At 40.9% G+C, this 16,665-nt stretch overlaps 1 protein-coding gene across 6 annotated transcripts in view; it reads right to left on the reverse strand.

The window, feature by feature from the left end:
• Positions 1-16,665, reverse strand: part of LOC108308452 (serine/threonine-protein kinase SMG1) — a 71,757-nt gene that overhangs the window by 17,062 nt on the left and 38,030 nt on the right. For 5 of the 6 annotated variants that reach the window (XR_005201206.1, XR_005201207.1, XM_037740533.1 and 2 more), the window contains exons 31-44: positions 14,409-14,655; positions 13,760-13,989; positions 11,929-12,177; positions 10,176-10,508; positions 9,835-10,053; positions 9,077-9,267; positions 8,196-8,368; positions 7,769-8,048; positions 7,032-7,304; positions 6,335-6,569; positions 4,617-4,843; positions 1,747-1,897; positions 1,461-1,650; positions 816-1,285 (exon numbers count right to left, since the gene is read on the reverse strand). Coding sequence is in view for 4 of the 6 variants with exons in the window: in XM_037740533.1 (XP_037596461.1) it covers positions 816-1,285; positions 1,461-1,650; positions 1,747-1,897; positions 4,617-4,843; positions 6,335-6,569; positions 7,032-7,304; positions 7,769-8,048; positions 8,196-8,368; positions 9,077-9,267; positions 9,835-10,053; positions 10,176-10,508; positions 11,929-12,177; positions 13,760-13,989; positions 14,409-14,655 (3,468 nt within the window). In the remaining 2 variants the exon portion in view is untranslated. The remainder of the gene's footprint in view (positions 1-815; positions 1,286-1,460; positions 1,651-1,746; positions 1,898-4,616; positions 4,844-6,334; positions 6,570-7,031; positions 7,305-7,768; positions 8,049-8,195; positions 8,369-9,076; positions 9,268-9,834; positions 10,054-10,175; positions 10,509-11,928; positions 12,178-13,759; positions 13,990-14,408; positions 14,656-16,665) is intronic. The other variant, XM_017534265.2, reaches the window with a different exon arrangement.

Here is a 16,665-nt window from a genome sequence, read left to right on the forward strand (position 1 = left end):
AACCTCCGCTTCCCAGGTTCAAGTGATTCTCCTGCCTCAGCCTCCTGGGTAGCTGGGACTACAGGCACTGGCCACCAAGCCTGGCTAATTTTTTGTATTTTTAGTACAGCCAGGTTTCCACCATGTTGGCCAGGACGGTCTCAAACTCCTGACCTCATGATCCACCCACCTCAGCCTCCCAAAGTGCTGGGATTACAGGCATGAGCCACCATGCCCGGCCAAAAAAACAATATTTATGAGCAATATTTAATAATACAGACCATGCTTATTATACAGCCCTGATGGAAATAAATTCTAAGAACACAAACCATAAAGGCTAAATGATCTCAACTACAGAGAAGAGAAGTGAAGTATCATTGGAAAGAAAGCGCCAAAACGCTATGCTGCATTTGCATTGGGACGGCATCAGTTCAGGAAGTTAAAAAAAAATTCTTTGTATTATTTTATAATAATTTTCCCAGTTTTTCAAGTTTCCTACCTTGAGGAAAAACACATTATAAAGAAAAACAGTTGGCCAGGCGCGGTGGCTCACGCCTGTAATCCCAGCACTTTGGGGAGACCTAGGCAGGCAGATCACAAGGTCAGGAGTTCGAGACCAGCCTGACCAACATCGTGAAACTCCGTACCTACTAAAATACAAAAACTGTCTGGGCATTGTGGTGCTTGCCTGTAATCCCAGCTACTCAGGAGGCTGTGGCAGAATCGCTTGAACCTGGGATGCAAAGGTTACAGTGAGCTGAGATCGCACCTCTGCACTCCAGACTGGGTGACAGAGTGAGACTCTGTCTTAAAAACGAAAAAAGAAAAATACTTACCTGAAACATGGCAATATGCAGCTGAACCCGCTGCAGGCTTGTCTTACAAGAAGAAATACTGGTTTCCAGCCTTCGCACCAAGTCATGCTTCTTCCAGGCAGTGTCGTAAGAACTTGCTAACACAGTCGCCCTATTCATAACCAACTGAGAGAACTTTCCAACCTGGATGTTATGTTCCACCGCTTTCTTACAAAGATCATCGACAGAAACTTTGCTTTCGGCACCAAAGTCCTTTGCCTCTACTTGAGCAATGATGTCTACACCCAGAGCACTGATAAAACTGCACAGTGTAAGTCCGAGGGCTTGGTTGGGTAGTCCTATCAAGAGCTGCCTCACAAAGTCAGCTGTGAATGCCTTGATAGGTTTGGCCATTTGGTCTTCACTGAAACAAGAGTTTCTAAAAAGGGTTTTCACATTGACAATCTGTACAGGCCCATTCACAGTATTCTGATCTTCAAGTGAACTTGATCCTACAAAAAGCAAAATTTTCTTATAAAGAATTTCATGAAAAAATAAGGTAATAATGCTGCTAATTTATAGTATTTAAGATGTCATGAATGTATAATTAAATTAAGCCTGCTCTACCCTGCCACCTTCCATAGTGCCTCATAACTATAGCTAGCATGTTTAAAGGTATTATATTACCTGACAATGTTTTAGAAAAGGTACCACAGAGCCTGAAGAACTCCTTAATCGTCTGTAGTCTTTTTAGAAAGAAAATCTCTTCTAGCACCTGCCGGTGATTATCATCATCAAAAAAATTAACTTGAGTACTCCTGGCTTCCCTTATGATGTCAATCTTTCGCCAAGCTATAGGAATTTCCATCTTGTTCAACTATGTAAATGAAAGAAAACAAAGTTAATTTCTCCACCCTTCATATATGGAACCACTATTTTATAGCACTTGCATTATTTTTAAGTCCACATTTACCTTTTCAACTAATAAGCCGAAAGCAGTTTCAACTTGAGCAAACATGCCATCAAATGCTACCAAAAGCATCTGGCCAGCTGACATTTTGGGTGTTTCATCAACTGAACCATTTCTTGGTTGAATTAATTCACCATACTGAGCATGTAGTAGTCTACAGGAAAACAAAGGGAGTTAAAAACCTTTGCTAAAAAGTAAAGCCTTTGGTGGGAACATAAAAATTCAGTACATCTCACAGCTACATGGGAAGTCTAGAAAGCTTTCTGGCATTAAGAAGGAGTTATGGTATTTCATGTCCACCACAACAGGGTTTCAATGATTCCAATTCATTATTAACAATGGTTATATGATTAAATTTTATGCAAAGTTGAATGATTAGTCTCACTTTACACATAAAATGTGAAATAATTTAAAATCCCATATTGAAAAATGTCATAAATCACACAATTCTAAAGCTGGGGAACCTAGTAAATTGTCAGGTATGTTTGCACTATTACCACAAGATATGATACAACCAACAATACTTGGGGTTTGTTTGGTTTTTATTTATGCACATTTTGAATGTAAGGTCTTCAGAAATTCACCCCCGACATTATCATTAAGACTTACATAGCACTCAAGTATCAGGCACTACTTCTTATCTGACATACATAGGGAAATTATTCCAAATGGCTGGAACTATTAAGAATTTTTAAGAGAATTAAAACTGTTAAGCTATCAGATAAATTTCTAATGGAAAAGAGCTGTAAGATAGTATGAGATTTTACTTGAGATTACTGAAAAAAAGCTTCTCTGAAACAAGGCACAAATAGGCTGCCATAGATCCAGGCACAAAGCTTGTTTCCCAAAGCACACATTTAGGTGAACATTCTTCTGCATGAGGATAAGGGGAACCCAGATAGGATATTAAGAGAGACAAAATGAAGTCTAAAATTCAGGGCCAAAGAAAGATGTATAAATCTAGCATTTAACTTCTTAAATACTGCTAAAAATTAAATGACAAAGCTGTTCTAGAAATAATCTAAATCACTACTTAGCTGATATGTGTTTATGCTATTAATAATTATACTTTTTCTAGCTGGGTTTTGCGGCGCACGCCCACAGTCCCAGCTACTCGGGAGGCTGAGGAAGCAGAATCGCTTGAACCTGGGAGGCAGAGGTTGCAGTGAGCCGAGATCATGTCACTGTACTCCAGCCTGAGCAACAGAGCCAGATTCCGTCTCAAAAAGAAAAAAAAAGAAAAAAGTATGGTTTGGCCGTTACCAAAAGAAGAGGTGAGACTGNAAGCCAGGCGCAGTGGCTCACACCTGTAATCCCAGCTACTTAGGAGGCTGAGGCAGGAGAATGGCTTGAACCTGGGAGGTGGAGGTTGCAGTGAACTGAGATGGCACCACTGCACTCTAGCCTGGGCAAAAGAGTGAGACTCTGTTTAAAAGAAAAAAAAATTACATACTTTCTCTTATTCTATGAATATAGCAACTGCAAAGAAACATGAGAAATAGGAAATTTCTGAATGCAGGATAATTCACATTAAGAAATTATTGCTACTTTTTTCATGAAATAATGGCACCACATTCAAGAAAAATAAATTTATATTTTATATATCTACTTTCTGCATTATTAATATTTAAGAATGAAAAAACATTTACTTCAAAATAACTAGGGTAGTAAATTTAAACCAGACTGACCCAGGGCTGATAATTACCAAAGGTGGTGGCATGGGTTCATGAGACTATTTTCTCTACTTTCTTATATCTTTGAAATTTCCCATGGGAGGAAACGGTGCTACAATTCATTTCTACTCTCTCAATTATACTTTCTTCTGTGAATTAGACAACATAATGCCAAAGAAAAGAGGCCCTGAGTCACTAGGGACAAAGGAGCTTAGGGCTTAGCTCTGAGTACAATGCATGTTTGGAGGAACTGCCCAAACTCTACAGATCCAAAGTCAGATTGCTTTTCTGGACTAAAGAGACAAAAAATACAATATTCAATCTAAAACAAACTTATAATATTTAAACTAATTTAAAAGTATTCACCTGAAGTGAGGTGCATACTCTGTTAGCTAAATACACTGTTTCCAGTGCCTCCACAGGGTTCTAGAAGATGGCTTTAAAAACATCATGTTCAATTGTGTGTATATGTACAAGTACATAATCACAGCACTAAAAGGATATTACGTATATGACAGAACTATACACTTGCACACACACACACACACACACACACACACACACAAGTGCATGTATAACTAGTGAAATCTGAGTAAGCTATATGGACTGTTGGTTTCACAATGTTGCTACTGTACTATGGGTATGCAAGATACTAACATTGAAGGAGGGATGAAGCGTGCACAATACCTGCCTGCACTTTCTTTTTAAACAACTTCTTGTGATATGTAAATTTTTCAAAATAAAAAAATTTTTAGGCTGGGCGTGGTGGATCATGTCTGTAATCCCAGCACTTTGGCAGGCAGAGGCAGGAGGGTCACAAGGTCAGGAATTTGAGACCAGCCTGACCAACAAGGTGAAACCCCGTCTCTATTAAAAATACACAAAAAAAATTAGATGGGTGTGGTGCATATGCCTATAATCCCAGCTACTCAGGAAGCTGAGGCATGAGAATTGCTTGAACCTGCGAGGCCGAGGTTGCAGGAAGCTGAGGACGTGCCACCGCACTCTAGCCTGGGTGATAGAGTGAGACTGTCTCAAAAAGGAAAAAAAAAATTAAAAGATACATATATGAGCATTTATATGTAATCATCCTGCTCTAAAAACTAAAAGTAAACTTACGGTAAAGTAAGAGCTCAGAATCCCTTTCTCTCGCTGTCCCATCTCTTTTACGAGGAAATGGTACAGCCAGCATTCACTTGCCTGGCAACATCGATGTAATGAGCATGTGTTTCTTCTTCCAGTCCCATAGCTGCATTTCTTAAGTAGGCCTGAAGAGATTCCACTAGAGTCTGCAGGGGAACGCCATCAGTGGTCTGCTCGATAAGACCATCCAGTTCATGCAGCATACTTTCTAATGTGTATTCCCCTTTCATTAAACATCGAAGTGCTTCTGGAAATATGATTTGCCGGAAATTTGAGTTTAATTCCTATAAATATGAGAAAAAAATTTTTAATGTTTTTTTGAGTTTAGCTAAGTTACACATTTGGAGACTTAAGAGCAAACTTATGTAATTATGCCATCAACTCATTCATGTAAGTACATCATTTTTTTTTAGAAAAAATAAAGATGGGTTTCACCATGATGGCCAGGCTGGTCTTGAACTCCTGACCTCAGGTGATCCACCCACCTCGGCCTCCCAAAGTGCTAGGATTACAGGCGTGAGCCACAGCGCCCAGCCAAGTACATCATTTTTTAACTTTTTATTTCTACTTTTAAAAATTTTCTTTTTAGGCCGGGCGCGGTGGCTCATGCCTGTAATCCCAGCACTTTGGGAGGCCGAGGCGGGTGAATCACGAGGTCAAGAGGTCGAGACCATCCTGGTCAACATAGTGAAACCCCGTCTCTACTAAAAATACAAAAAATCAGCTGGGCATGGTGGCGTGTGCCTGTAATCCCAGCTACTCAGGAGGCTGAGGCAGGAGAACTGCCTGAACCCAGGAGGCGGAGGTTGCGGTGAGCCGAGATTGCACCATTGCACTCCAGCCTGGGCAACAAGAGCGAAACTCCGTCTCAAAAAAAGAAAAAAAAAAAAATTTTCTTTTTAAATTCTGTTTTATAGTCATGTGAAAATTTTCAGGAACTATCTCAAATGACTTTAAAAAGTTGTCATATAATTAAACATTCCTAGAATGACATACCCTAAGAATAAAAGGAACTGCCCAAAAGTACATTATATAATATTACTAATTTTTAGAAATCATATTTTTGATAGGGACATTAGTATTATTATTCTCTTTTTGGTGTGGTTATAAGTGGCTTCTATTTAAAAAAAAAAAAAAGCTCTATCAAGGTATAATTTGCACATAATAAACTGCATTTTTAAAACGTATTTGGCATTCTTTGGTACTTGCAGCATGATCTTGAAACTCAGCAAAATCAAGAAAGTCAGCATGTCCATTACCCTACAAATTTCTTCCTGATTCTTTTTACTGTCTTTTACTCATGCTTCTCCATACCACCTCCCTCATCTCCAAGTAAACACTTAATCTGCTTTTTCTCACATTATACATTCTCCATTTACAAGGGTAGGGATATTTAGCTTTCTTTGCTCAGCATAATTATTGTGAGAGTCATACATGTGGCTGTATGTTTCAAGGGGTCATTCACTTTTACTGCTGAGTATTCCATTATGTGGATGTACCATATTTTATTTGTCCATTCACTTGGTAACAAACATTTGACTTGACTGCCACTTTTTACTATTACAAATGAAGCTGCTACAAAAATTCAAAAAAACAAACTGCAACTGTAACCAAATTATGGCTATAAACCTCACAATGATATTTCTTTTAAATGACTGCTTCAGCAACATTCAAAGGGGGAAGTCAAATTGCTTCCCTGGATTAAAGAGATGAGAAAGACAATATTCAATATATAAAACAAACTTATAATATTAAGATAAATTATAAGTGTTCACCTGAAGTGAGGTGTACACTCCATTGGCTAAGTGAACTGTCTCAGACGCTTCCATGGGGTTTGGGATGTCTAAGTCCTGTGGCACCAGGTGGCACTGTTTCAGTAACTGAACCAAGCAGGTGACGTTTCCACTCATACTGCAGAGTTCCTCCAAGAACCAGGCTCCATCCCGAGAAGTCAGATCAACCAGCTGTTCTCCAGCACTTGACGCTGCACCTTCCATCATTAGGTTACGCCTAAAAGAGATAAATATCTGTATGGTGAGCTTAGTTAAATGTATACACGAAACAAGATAACTGACCCATTTGAGGGCTCATGCCTATAATCCCAGCACTTTGGGAGGCCAAGGCGAGTGGATGACTTCAGGCCAGGAGTTCGAGACCAGCCTGGCCAACATGGCAAAACCCCATCTCTACCAAAAAATACAAAAAATTAGCCAGGTGTGCTGGCACACACCTGTAGTCCCAGCTACTAGGGAGGCTGAAGATGCAATGAGCTGAGATCGTGCCACTGCACTCCAGCCTGGATGACAGAGTGAGACCCTGTCTCAAAAAATAAAAAATAAAGCCCAAAGACAATTAAAATTTGAAAGAAAGCAAGCAGCTGTAACACTGAGCAAGACAAAGGAAAGTAAAAAATGTTTTACGTTTGGGATTTTAAGGCACAGGAAATGGTCCAATATGAAGTTGCTAACTCACCTTGTAAGGGTACAAAGGGCAGAAATAATGACACTTGCTAGACTCAAAGATCCTTCTTCTCCATTCTCATGAAGGAAAACTTTAATGCAACGTTCAATTTCTTTCAACTGGTCTTCACAAACTGGAACAGTGACGGCTTCTTGTTTCAGGCGTTCCACTTGTCTAATAAGCCTGCTGTTGATGTCTGCTGCATACCGCTGCAGGGTCATTTCAGTGGCAGTGATGAACTGACACACTGTTGGGGGTGGCTGGGGAGCATACTGCATTTCATATCTATAAAAATAAAAAAGAGGTGCGTGTTTATGACACAACCACCCCCAACATACACAAGAATACTGCATTTAATCCTCATACACACCTTGAAGAGTAGAAATCACCATTTGCATTTTATGGATAAAAATGTCTCAAGAGCTTAAGTAATTTCCTAAGAAGACTTGTTGGTGAGTGTGACAGAGTCAACATTTGAGGCCAAGCACTGTGGTTCATACTTGAAATCCTAGTACTTTGGGAGGCCAAGGCAGAGGATCACTTGAGCTCAGGAGTTCGAGACCAGCCTGGGCAACATGGCAAAACGCCATCTCTACAAAAATATAAAACTTGTTGGGGCGCGGTGGTCCCAGCTACTTGGGAAGCTGAAGTGGGAGGATCGCCTGAGCACAGGGAGGCTGAGGCTACAGAATACAACTTTGCTTCCACTCCCAATAAGAAATAAAGAAAATTAAGCACGATCAACTTACTTCCTATAGAGTTCTTGACAACGCTCTACTGTGGTGTTACATATGAGCTCTTCCATCCAGGTTTTCCACTGTTCAATTCGATGTTTCTGAAATATGGCCTTTGGATACTGCAGAGCCACGGTTGCATAGTGATGCAGTTGTTCCAGACAGCCACGGAGCACTGACCGCCTCTGCTGCAGGAGAGCACCAACCTCCCCCTCCAGTTGCTCGCACTGGCTAATCAAGTGGGCCTGGCCAGCATTCTGCAGAAAGGCTGTTGCTGGCACATAACTTGGAGGACCTTTTGGTAAAAGACAATATTAATCACAGTAAAACAGTGTTAAGTCAGCTATTATTGAAAGCCAGCACAAACCAGAACCCTACACAAAAACACAAGACTATAGAATTCACAGTTTCACATGTGAACCTAAAATAAGTCAACCCATACCAAGGTCCATTTGTGTGCTTATCTCTTGAAGCAAGCTTGCAAGCTGTGTTGCTTCTAAATTATTGAATGCAGCCTGATAATGTGTTATCCATTGTTCAAATTCATTCAGCTTCACCTGGATTGCTTCCTGAACAGCTCTTTGCTGAGTCTGCAGTTGGGTGTGTTCAGAATACCTAATCAAGGGGACACAAACAAAACCAAAACATTACTTGCTGTTTTTCTTACACATACTCTCCTAACCTCAAATGTGCTCACACAGACTGTCTGGTAAGCTCCTTTCCATGTTGAGGGCTCTGCTCAAATGGCCCTTACTTCTCTGTTTTTTTCCTGACCCTGTGAGTCCCTCAACTATGCTCACATTATTTTAATTAGAACTACCAAGTTTTGGGATCCTTGAAGGTTAGAGACTGATGCTTGACAGATCTTTGTAATCTGAAAGCCTCATGCAATGCTTGACACTTTCATATTCAACTACCCTTTACTGAGAACCTGCTGTGTATAAGGTTCTTTCAGTTCATCATCCTATTTGATACTTAACTCAGTGAGGTAGATGAAGTAGCTGCCATTGTACAAACGAATAAGGACTCAGATACAGTAACTGTAATGAGAAAACTCAGATTTTCTGATCCCAAGTTTTGAGTTCTAACCACAACACCCACCTGTCTCCCATAATTAGTCATCCAAACATTTAAGTTAAAGATAATAAAAGCAGAACATTTCAGTGAATTTTTGTTTACTAACTTTGAAGTTGTAGTCACTAAGACATCTTTTATCATTTATGTGAGTTGTTACAATTCTAATCCATATTGATTTTGACACAAATATCAAAATTCTGCTTACTGGCACGTATTTCAAAGTAAGAATTCAACACTATTTTAAACCTGTGTTGCAGAGTATGAGAAGGATGATCCACCCCTTCAGCTCCTTCTAGAAACTCTATTTCCTCCAGTAGTTTGCCCTGCAGTTTTTCCACATCTGTCAGTTGCTCTTGCAAGCTTAAATATTCATCTAAGCTACTGTCCAGCTTGGGAAGCACAACCAGCATCTCATCTCTATTCTTAAACCAGTTCACCTGTAAAAAGATACTACGATTAGAAAGCCTCTTACAGGGCCAATTGTGAGACAAGACAGTGTCAGAAAAACATTTCGAGCATCCTACTTAGATCTCTACAAAACCCCAAAGGGGTGATGCATCACCTCCACTGTACAAAGAAAACTAATACGTTCAAGTTTACATAGGCAGAAACTGATAGGCTCAATCCTGTAATACCATGTATTAATTTAATAGTTGCCACCGTCACCCAGAACAAGATTGGCATCCCTGGCTACCAGATGGGGAAACAAAGCTATCCAATTAAAGAACACTTACAGTCATGACTGCTAAACACATGTCAATAATTAAGAAATATATTTTTCCAAATCATGAACACTCCTAGGAGTGTGGAATGTAACTGTGTGTGTGTTCCGGTGGGAGAACTGCCTAATAAAAAGATGACATCAAATTTCCATATTTAACTGCCATTTCAATATTATACATTAGTCTTGCCCAGAAAAATTAGAGAAACAATTTGACTCAACATTTCGAGAGCATGTTTATTAACAAGAAGAAGACAATGACTTATTCCATCCCTGACTTCACCTTAATCTCAGCTACTCTAGAAGAAAACAGGCTTCGGGTGATCTCTCGCTCCATCTCTCTCTTGCTCTGCTTGCTCTCGGCCTGCTGGCCACCTCCACCATAAACGGCACCAGCAAACCCAGCCTCGCCTCCTGCAGTCCAGTCCACCAGGGGGTCGTACACAAAGGCCTCTAGCAATGTCAGCAGGGTCTCTCTGCCACGCCGCATAATGTGTAAAACCTGTTTTCAGGAGAGTTTTAAAAGTAAGGTCTGCCATAAATTTCATCACTGAAGTGTTTTTCACTCCACAAGTTTTGTTCATTTAACAAGTACACTAAAAGGTAGAAGAGAAAACAGCATACCTGCTCACATGAAAGCCTAAATACACCTTCTACTCCAGTTACACCCAGTGCTGTTTCAATGTTTTGTGTCATTCGAAAAGGTACTTTCTCAGGAACTCTAAGGCTTTTACCTTGAAAAGACAAATCATTGTATTTTTGCCCTTTCACCAAAAAACATTTGACCCTCACAAATGTAAAGTACACTTTTATTTTACCTTTTTCAAAGCAAACATTGTAATCTATGTGAACAACTTCTCCGGTTGTCATGTCTATGAGAACGTTATCCAGATGTCTGTCTCCAAGGCCAATTATGTATCCAACCATAGACATGACTGCAGTAGATCTTGCATAAGACTACAGGAAAGGAAATGGGGGCAGTAAGTGAAACACCATTAGGAAATTCCCCTCGAACATAGACGAACATAAAATTTACAAAGCACCAAAAACCTACTCCCTTATTTTAAAATAAATCAATAAATAAAAAGCATTCCTCAAGGTTGCTCCATGTAGTCATGCAGTAATACAACACCATACACCTGACTGGTCCTAGTTAATTCGTTATCAGGATGATGGATTTAAAAAAAAAAAAAAAGAGGAAGACTTTTCTTCATCCTTCCTGTTTGCCACTTTCTAAATTTTTTATTCTCCTTTTCTTTTTGAGATGGAGTTTTGCTCGTCACCCAGGCTGCAGTGCAATGATGTGATCTCAGCTCACTGCAACCTCCGCCTTCCAGATTTAAGCGATTCTCCTGCCTCAGCCTCCCGAGCAGCTGGGATGACAGGGGCCTGCCACCACACCTGGTTAATTTTTTTTTTTTTTCCCCAGTAGAGACAGGGTTTCACCATGTTGGGCAGGCTGGCCTCGAACTCCTGAACCTCAGGTGATCCACCCACCTTGGCCTCCCAAAGTGCTGGGATTACAGGCACAAGCCAGCACACTTCGTCTCCTTCTTTTTTAAAATTTAAATATGGATTTTATTTAAAAATATTTTTTCCCTTCCAACTTTTAGGCTTAGAGGGACATGTATATGTCACTGGTGTTTGATGCACACATTATTCTGTCACCCAGGCAGTGAACAGGTATTTTTTCCATCCTCTCCCTCCTCCTGCCCTCCAGCCTCAAATAGGCCTCAGTGTCTGTTGTTCCCTTCTTTGTGTCCATGTGTGCTCAATGTTTAGCTTCCACTTATAAGTGAGGACATGCAGTATTGTTTTCTGCTCCTGTGTTAATTTGCTTAGGATCTCCTTTTTTTTTTTTCCTTTTTTTTTTTTGAGACAGAGTTTCACTCGTTACCCAGGCTGAAGTGCGATGGCGCCATCTCGGCTCACCGCAACCTCCACCTCCTGGGTTCAAGCAATTCTCCTGCCTCAGCCTCCCGAGTAGCTGGGACTACAGGCTCATGGCACCATGCCCAGCTAATTATTGTATTTTTAGTAGAGACGGGGTTTCACCATGTTGACCAGGATGGTCTCGATCTCTTGACCTCGTGATCCACCCGCCTCGGCCCTCCAAAGTGCTGGGATTACAGGCGTGAGCCACCGCGCCCAGCAGGATCTCCTTTTCATTTCATTCAAAACTCTTTCTCCATCCTGCCCTCAGATACAGTCATGTTCATGCCTTTAGAACTGTAATATTAGCCTCAAATATAGGTCTCAAACTACCAAGTCTGGAGGGACAGAGGAAGGAATGGAAAGACGACAAACTAGACAGATAAGAAGGGTAGCAGGCCAAATAAATACTACTACTGAGTATAGTCTAAAACAAAGCACATACCTGCGTAACTCTCCACCACTCATCGGGTGTTGTGCAAGATGACCAGAGCTCTTTGGCAAGGAGATTTGGGGGTGTGGCCTCCATTAACTCTTCTAATACTGCCTTCATTACATGAAGAGGCCAATCCCGACGGGACACATCCAGGCTAAGCCCAACTGTTTTCAAAGCAGGGCCAATTTTACTATAATAAAGTTCACTGGGACGGGGTACAATTCCAGGATTCTGGGGAGTCTGGTAGGAATCTTGGGCCTTAAGAAAAAGAATTTTGTTTTAGAGAAAATATCAATTTTATATAAGGAAAAAGAGTACCTTTTTTATGTAAAGTAGAATTTTTAAAAATGATTTTTCAGTAGCATTCACTGGTTACCCAGCTGAATATCACATATTAATACAAAATAGCTAATTCTTCCAGTCTATGGTTCTTATAATGTATAACTTTCTTTTAATTAGGCCCATTCACTTTATTGAAAAACTGGTCTACTGTTCAATTTTCTTGAAGTTTAATTCAAAACTAAACACTCAAGTTGCTTTCTTCTTTATAATACAGAATTCAGTTTTAAAATTATAGTTCATAATTTATGCACATACTTCACTCTTCACACATAACTTAATCATTAATATAAAATTAACAGAAATTCAAAAACACATTACATGAGAATTTAGATAGCCCTTCTCTAATTACTATTTTGAAATTATCCTTCAATAACAGTTCCGTAGTCTCCTGGGCCTAGGTTTAAAACTTGACTCCTTTCAAACTCTTACTTTTTCCCCCTACTTACCCTAATCAGAAGCATTTTCTTTAGCTAGATGTGAGATTCTAAAGCTAAGACTGTATAAAATTTATCTTAATATCCTAAGAGCTTAGTGCTGTTCCTGGCTTATATTAAGCACTCAGACACATGGCTAAACATATCCTAAATTAAACTCTTAGTCTAAATAAAAGCATAAAATTCACAGGTACAAAATAGGATGCCATGGTGATAAACTCCAAATTTAAAGTTGCTTCTTATTTACATATATAAAAGAACGTGGGTTTTAAAGCTATTATTTACAAATTTAATTTAAAAGAATGGTAAACCCAATAAAAACATTAAGATGTAAAGTACCAGGAGTTACTCAGTGATGAACAACCACACATTGCCCCTTTCCAATTTGTCTTGATAAACCCAATGCCATCATTTTTGCCTCTTAAAACTATTTATGGCTGGGCGTGTTGGCTCATGCCCCTAATCCCAGCACTTTAGGAGGCTGAGGTAGGACGAATGCTTGAGCACAGGAGTTCAAGGTTGCAACAAGCTATGATGCATTCTAGCCTGGACAACAGAGCAAGACCCTCTCCCTTTAAAAAACAAAAAAAGCAAAAAACTTTATTTTTATAAAAGGTATCCTAAAGGCCAGGTCCGGTAGCTCATGCCTATAATCCCAGCATTCTGGGAGGCCAAGAAGAGTGGATCACTTAAGGCCAGGAGTTCAAAACCAACCTGGGCAATGTGGCAAAATCCCATCTCTACCAAAAATACAAATATTAGCCAGGTGTGGTTGTCCACCCCCCCGAGTCCCAGTTACTCAGGAGAATCGCTTAAACCTGGGAAGCAGAGTTTGCAGTGACCTAAGATCACACCACTGCACTCCAGCTAGGGCAAAAGAGCAAGACTGGGTCTCCCAAAAAAAAAAAAAAAAAAAAAGTACCGAAAAAACACTGCTCTAAGGACCTCAAGTCTTTTCCTTCTTTAATGCTTATAAACATGCAAAAATGGTCTAGTAAGCTTAGAAGCATTTCACATAGTAACAAGAGTATAGACTAATATACTGTGATGATAATTTAATCAACCTTTTGTGCTTGTAAAGCAGCTTCCCGTTGTTGCCATCGTTTGTAAAGACCAAATAAGGGTGTGGCTCCATCCACCCACTGGATTAGTCCTGATCTTGTTCCTAATGGTGTTACAGAATAATGTCGAGCATGGAACCGGGGTGTTTCTTGGCGATTAATTGTAGCAAACATGGTATTCACAATAGATAGGAACTGCATTATTCTCTCATCCAGATGTAAATCCTCCAGTCCTATGAAAAACAAAATTAAAATAGCTAAGGTAGGTGATTAAATGAGATTGGGACAATACCACTCCTCTGTGGTACTGCAACTAGCAACAAGAGTCAAAAACTGACAGTCCGTGAGGCACGCTGAGAGCATTAAAGAATTCTATTCTGTGACAAGATATTGGCAGTCTATATTAGCATTATTAGCTGTACCTCACTTGTCCTGCTTGTACGAGTTTATACACAAAGTGGGGGCTGAAAATCTTTCTGCACAGCATCCAACCACTGCCCTTCAAAAGCACGTAAGATACAGGGCACTGCAGGCTAATAATGACATACAGAAATTCACCTGAAATAATCTCCTACCATATACACCCACACTCACACAAAGCATTACTAAGACTAACACTCTTCTGAAAAATGGAGGAAGTCTTAAATCCTACCTTTGAAAAGATAAGGATAGCTCTTCCCATCTGATCCAAGAAAGAGAAGTTTCTTTGGCTTGGTTTTAGTCGGTAAGATTGTGATGGTTCCACCCACACTATGGATTGTGACAGTATCTCTGGCTGAGACTTCCCCAGGAAGAGCAATTTCAGTGTTAGTCATGGCAGCCAACCACGGACTGATTTCTTCAAGACGCAAGATGTAACTTGCACGTTTCTGTGCTCTCTGTTGCAAACTTAGCATTATCTGTATACATAAGATGGGAGAAACAAATCTACATCATAATTAAAACACTTATTTTCTTCCACATTCAATCTGGCATAAAAGTAAATTGTAGGTCAGGGGCGGCAGCTCACGCCTGTAATCTCAGAACTTTGGGAGGCCAGAGCAGGCAGATCACCTGAGTTCAGGAGTCTGAGACGAGCCTGGGCAACACGGCAAAACTCCACCTCTACAAAGAATACAAAATTAGCCGGGCGCGGTGGCTCACGCCTGTAATCCCAGCACTTTGGGAGGCCGAGGCGGGTGGATCACGAGGTCAGGAGATCAAGACCATCCTGGTCAACATGGTGAAACCCCGTCTCTACTAAGAATACAAAAAATTAGCTGGGCATGGTGGCGCGTGCCTGTAGTCCCGGCTACTCAGGAGGCTGAGGCAGGAGAATTGCCTGAACCCAGGAGGCGGAGGTTGCGGTGAGCCGAGATTGCGCCATTGCACTCCAGCCTGGGCAACAAGAGCGAAACTCCGTCTCAAAAAAAAAAAAAAAAAAAAAAAGAATACAAAATTAGTCAGCAAAGTGGCTAGTGCCTGTAGTCCCAGCTACTTGGGAAGCTGGGGCAGGACAGGAGGATCACATGAGCCCGGGAGGTAGAGGTTGCAGTAAGCCAAGGTTACACCACTGCACTCCAACCTGTGTGACAGAGGGAGACCCCTGTCTCAAAAACAACAACAAAAGTAAATTTTAAAATCCATACAACTATCTGTTGTTCTTATTTTTAAATTTAACTCAGTACTGAGATCTGGGCCATCCTGGATGGGTAACACTGGTGGCTGATGTGCACTACAGGATTCCCACTTTGTTAAGACTCTTCTCCTCTGTCCAAACAAGCAATGAAATTACAAGAGATATAAGGAAAACACTGCTATGATCACCCAATTTGGGGCTTTTAGCAAGTATTAATAATTCCCCAATATTGAGCTATGTATGAACAATGCCAAAACAAATGGATCCATTCTTTGCAATAGGTACAGCTAGCAGTTGGCTGGCTGTCAGGTAGACAAGCCCTTAAAAAGCCACCTACGAAGTTATTAACATTAAATTATAAGAAAAATGAGGCTCCGTATACTCTTCTCAAACTGGAGGAGAGTTAATTTGGTGGATTTCTAAGACACTTAACAAAACTGAAGAAAAGACAAAGACAAATAAGAACTTTTTTTTTTTCCTGGAGATGGAGTCTTGCTCTGTCACCCAGGCTGGAGTGCAGTGGCACAATCTCGGCTCACTGCAACCTCCGCCTCCTGGGTTCAAGTGATTCTCCTGCCTCAGCCTCCTGAGTAGCTGGGACTACAGGCACGCACCACCATGCCCAGCTGATTTTTTGTATTTTTAGTAGAGACGGGGTTTCACCGTGTTGACCAGGATGGTCTCGATCTCTTGACCTTGTGATCCACCCGCCTCGGCCTCCCAAAGTGCTGGGATTACAGGCTTGAGCCACCGCGCCCGGCCCTATATCCTCTTTTCTAACTCATTTACTGAGAGGGAAATAAAGAAACAAGAAACCGCTCTTAGAACACAAGGAAACTCAGGCCAGGTGTGGTGGCTCAAGCCACTTTGGGAGTGATCCCAGCACTTTGGGAGGCGGAGGTGGGCAGATCACTTGAGGCCAAGAGTTGGAGACTAGACTGGCCAACATGGCGAAGCCCTACCTCTACTAAAAATACAAAAATTAGCCAGGCGTGGTGGCGCATGCCTGCAATCTCAGCTACACGGGAGGCTGAGGCAGAAGAATCCCTTGAGCCTGGGAGGCAGAGATTGCATTAAGCCAAGATCCTGCTACTGCACTCCTGCTTAGGTGATAGAGCAAGATTCGGTCTGAAATGCCAGATACAGGTGATGGGGAGGAAGGCAGCACATCACACTGCCATGTGTATACCTAAGCAACAATCTTGCATGTTCTTCACATGTACCCCAAAACCTAAAATGCAACTAAAACAAAACAAAACAAACCCTTCCTCCCCTCCCATACACACATACA

Source organism: Cebus imitator, unplaced genomic scaffold (assembly GCF_001604975.1).
Source record: "Cebus imitator isolate Cc_AM_T3 unplaced genomic scaffold, Cebus_imitator-1.0 Scaffold85, whole genome shotgun sequence".
Taxonomy (NCBI): Eukaryota; Metazoa; Chordata; class Mammalia; order Primates; family Cebidae; genus Cebus; species Cebus imitator.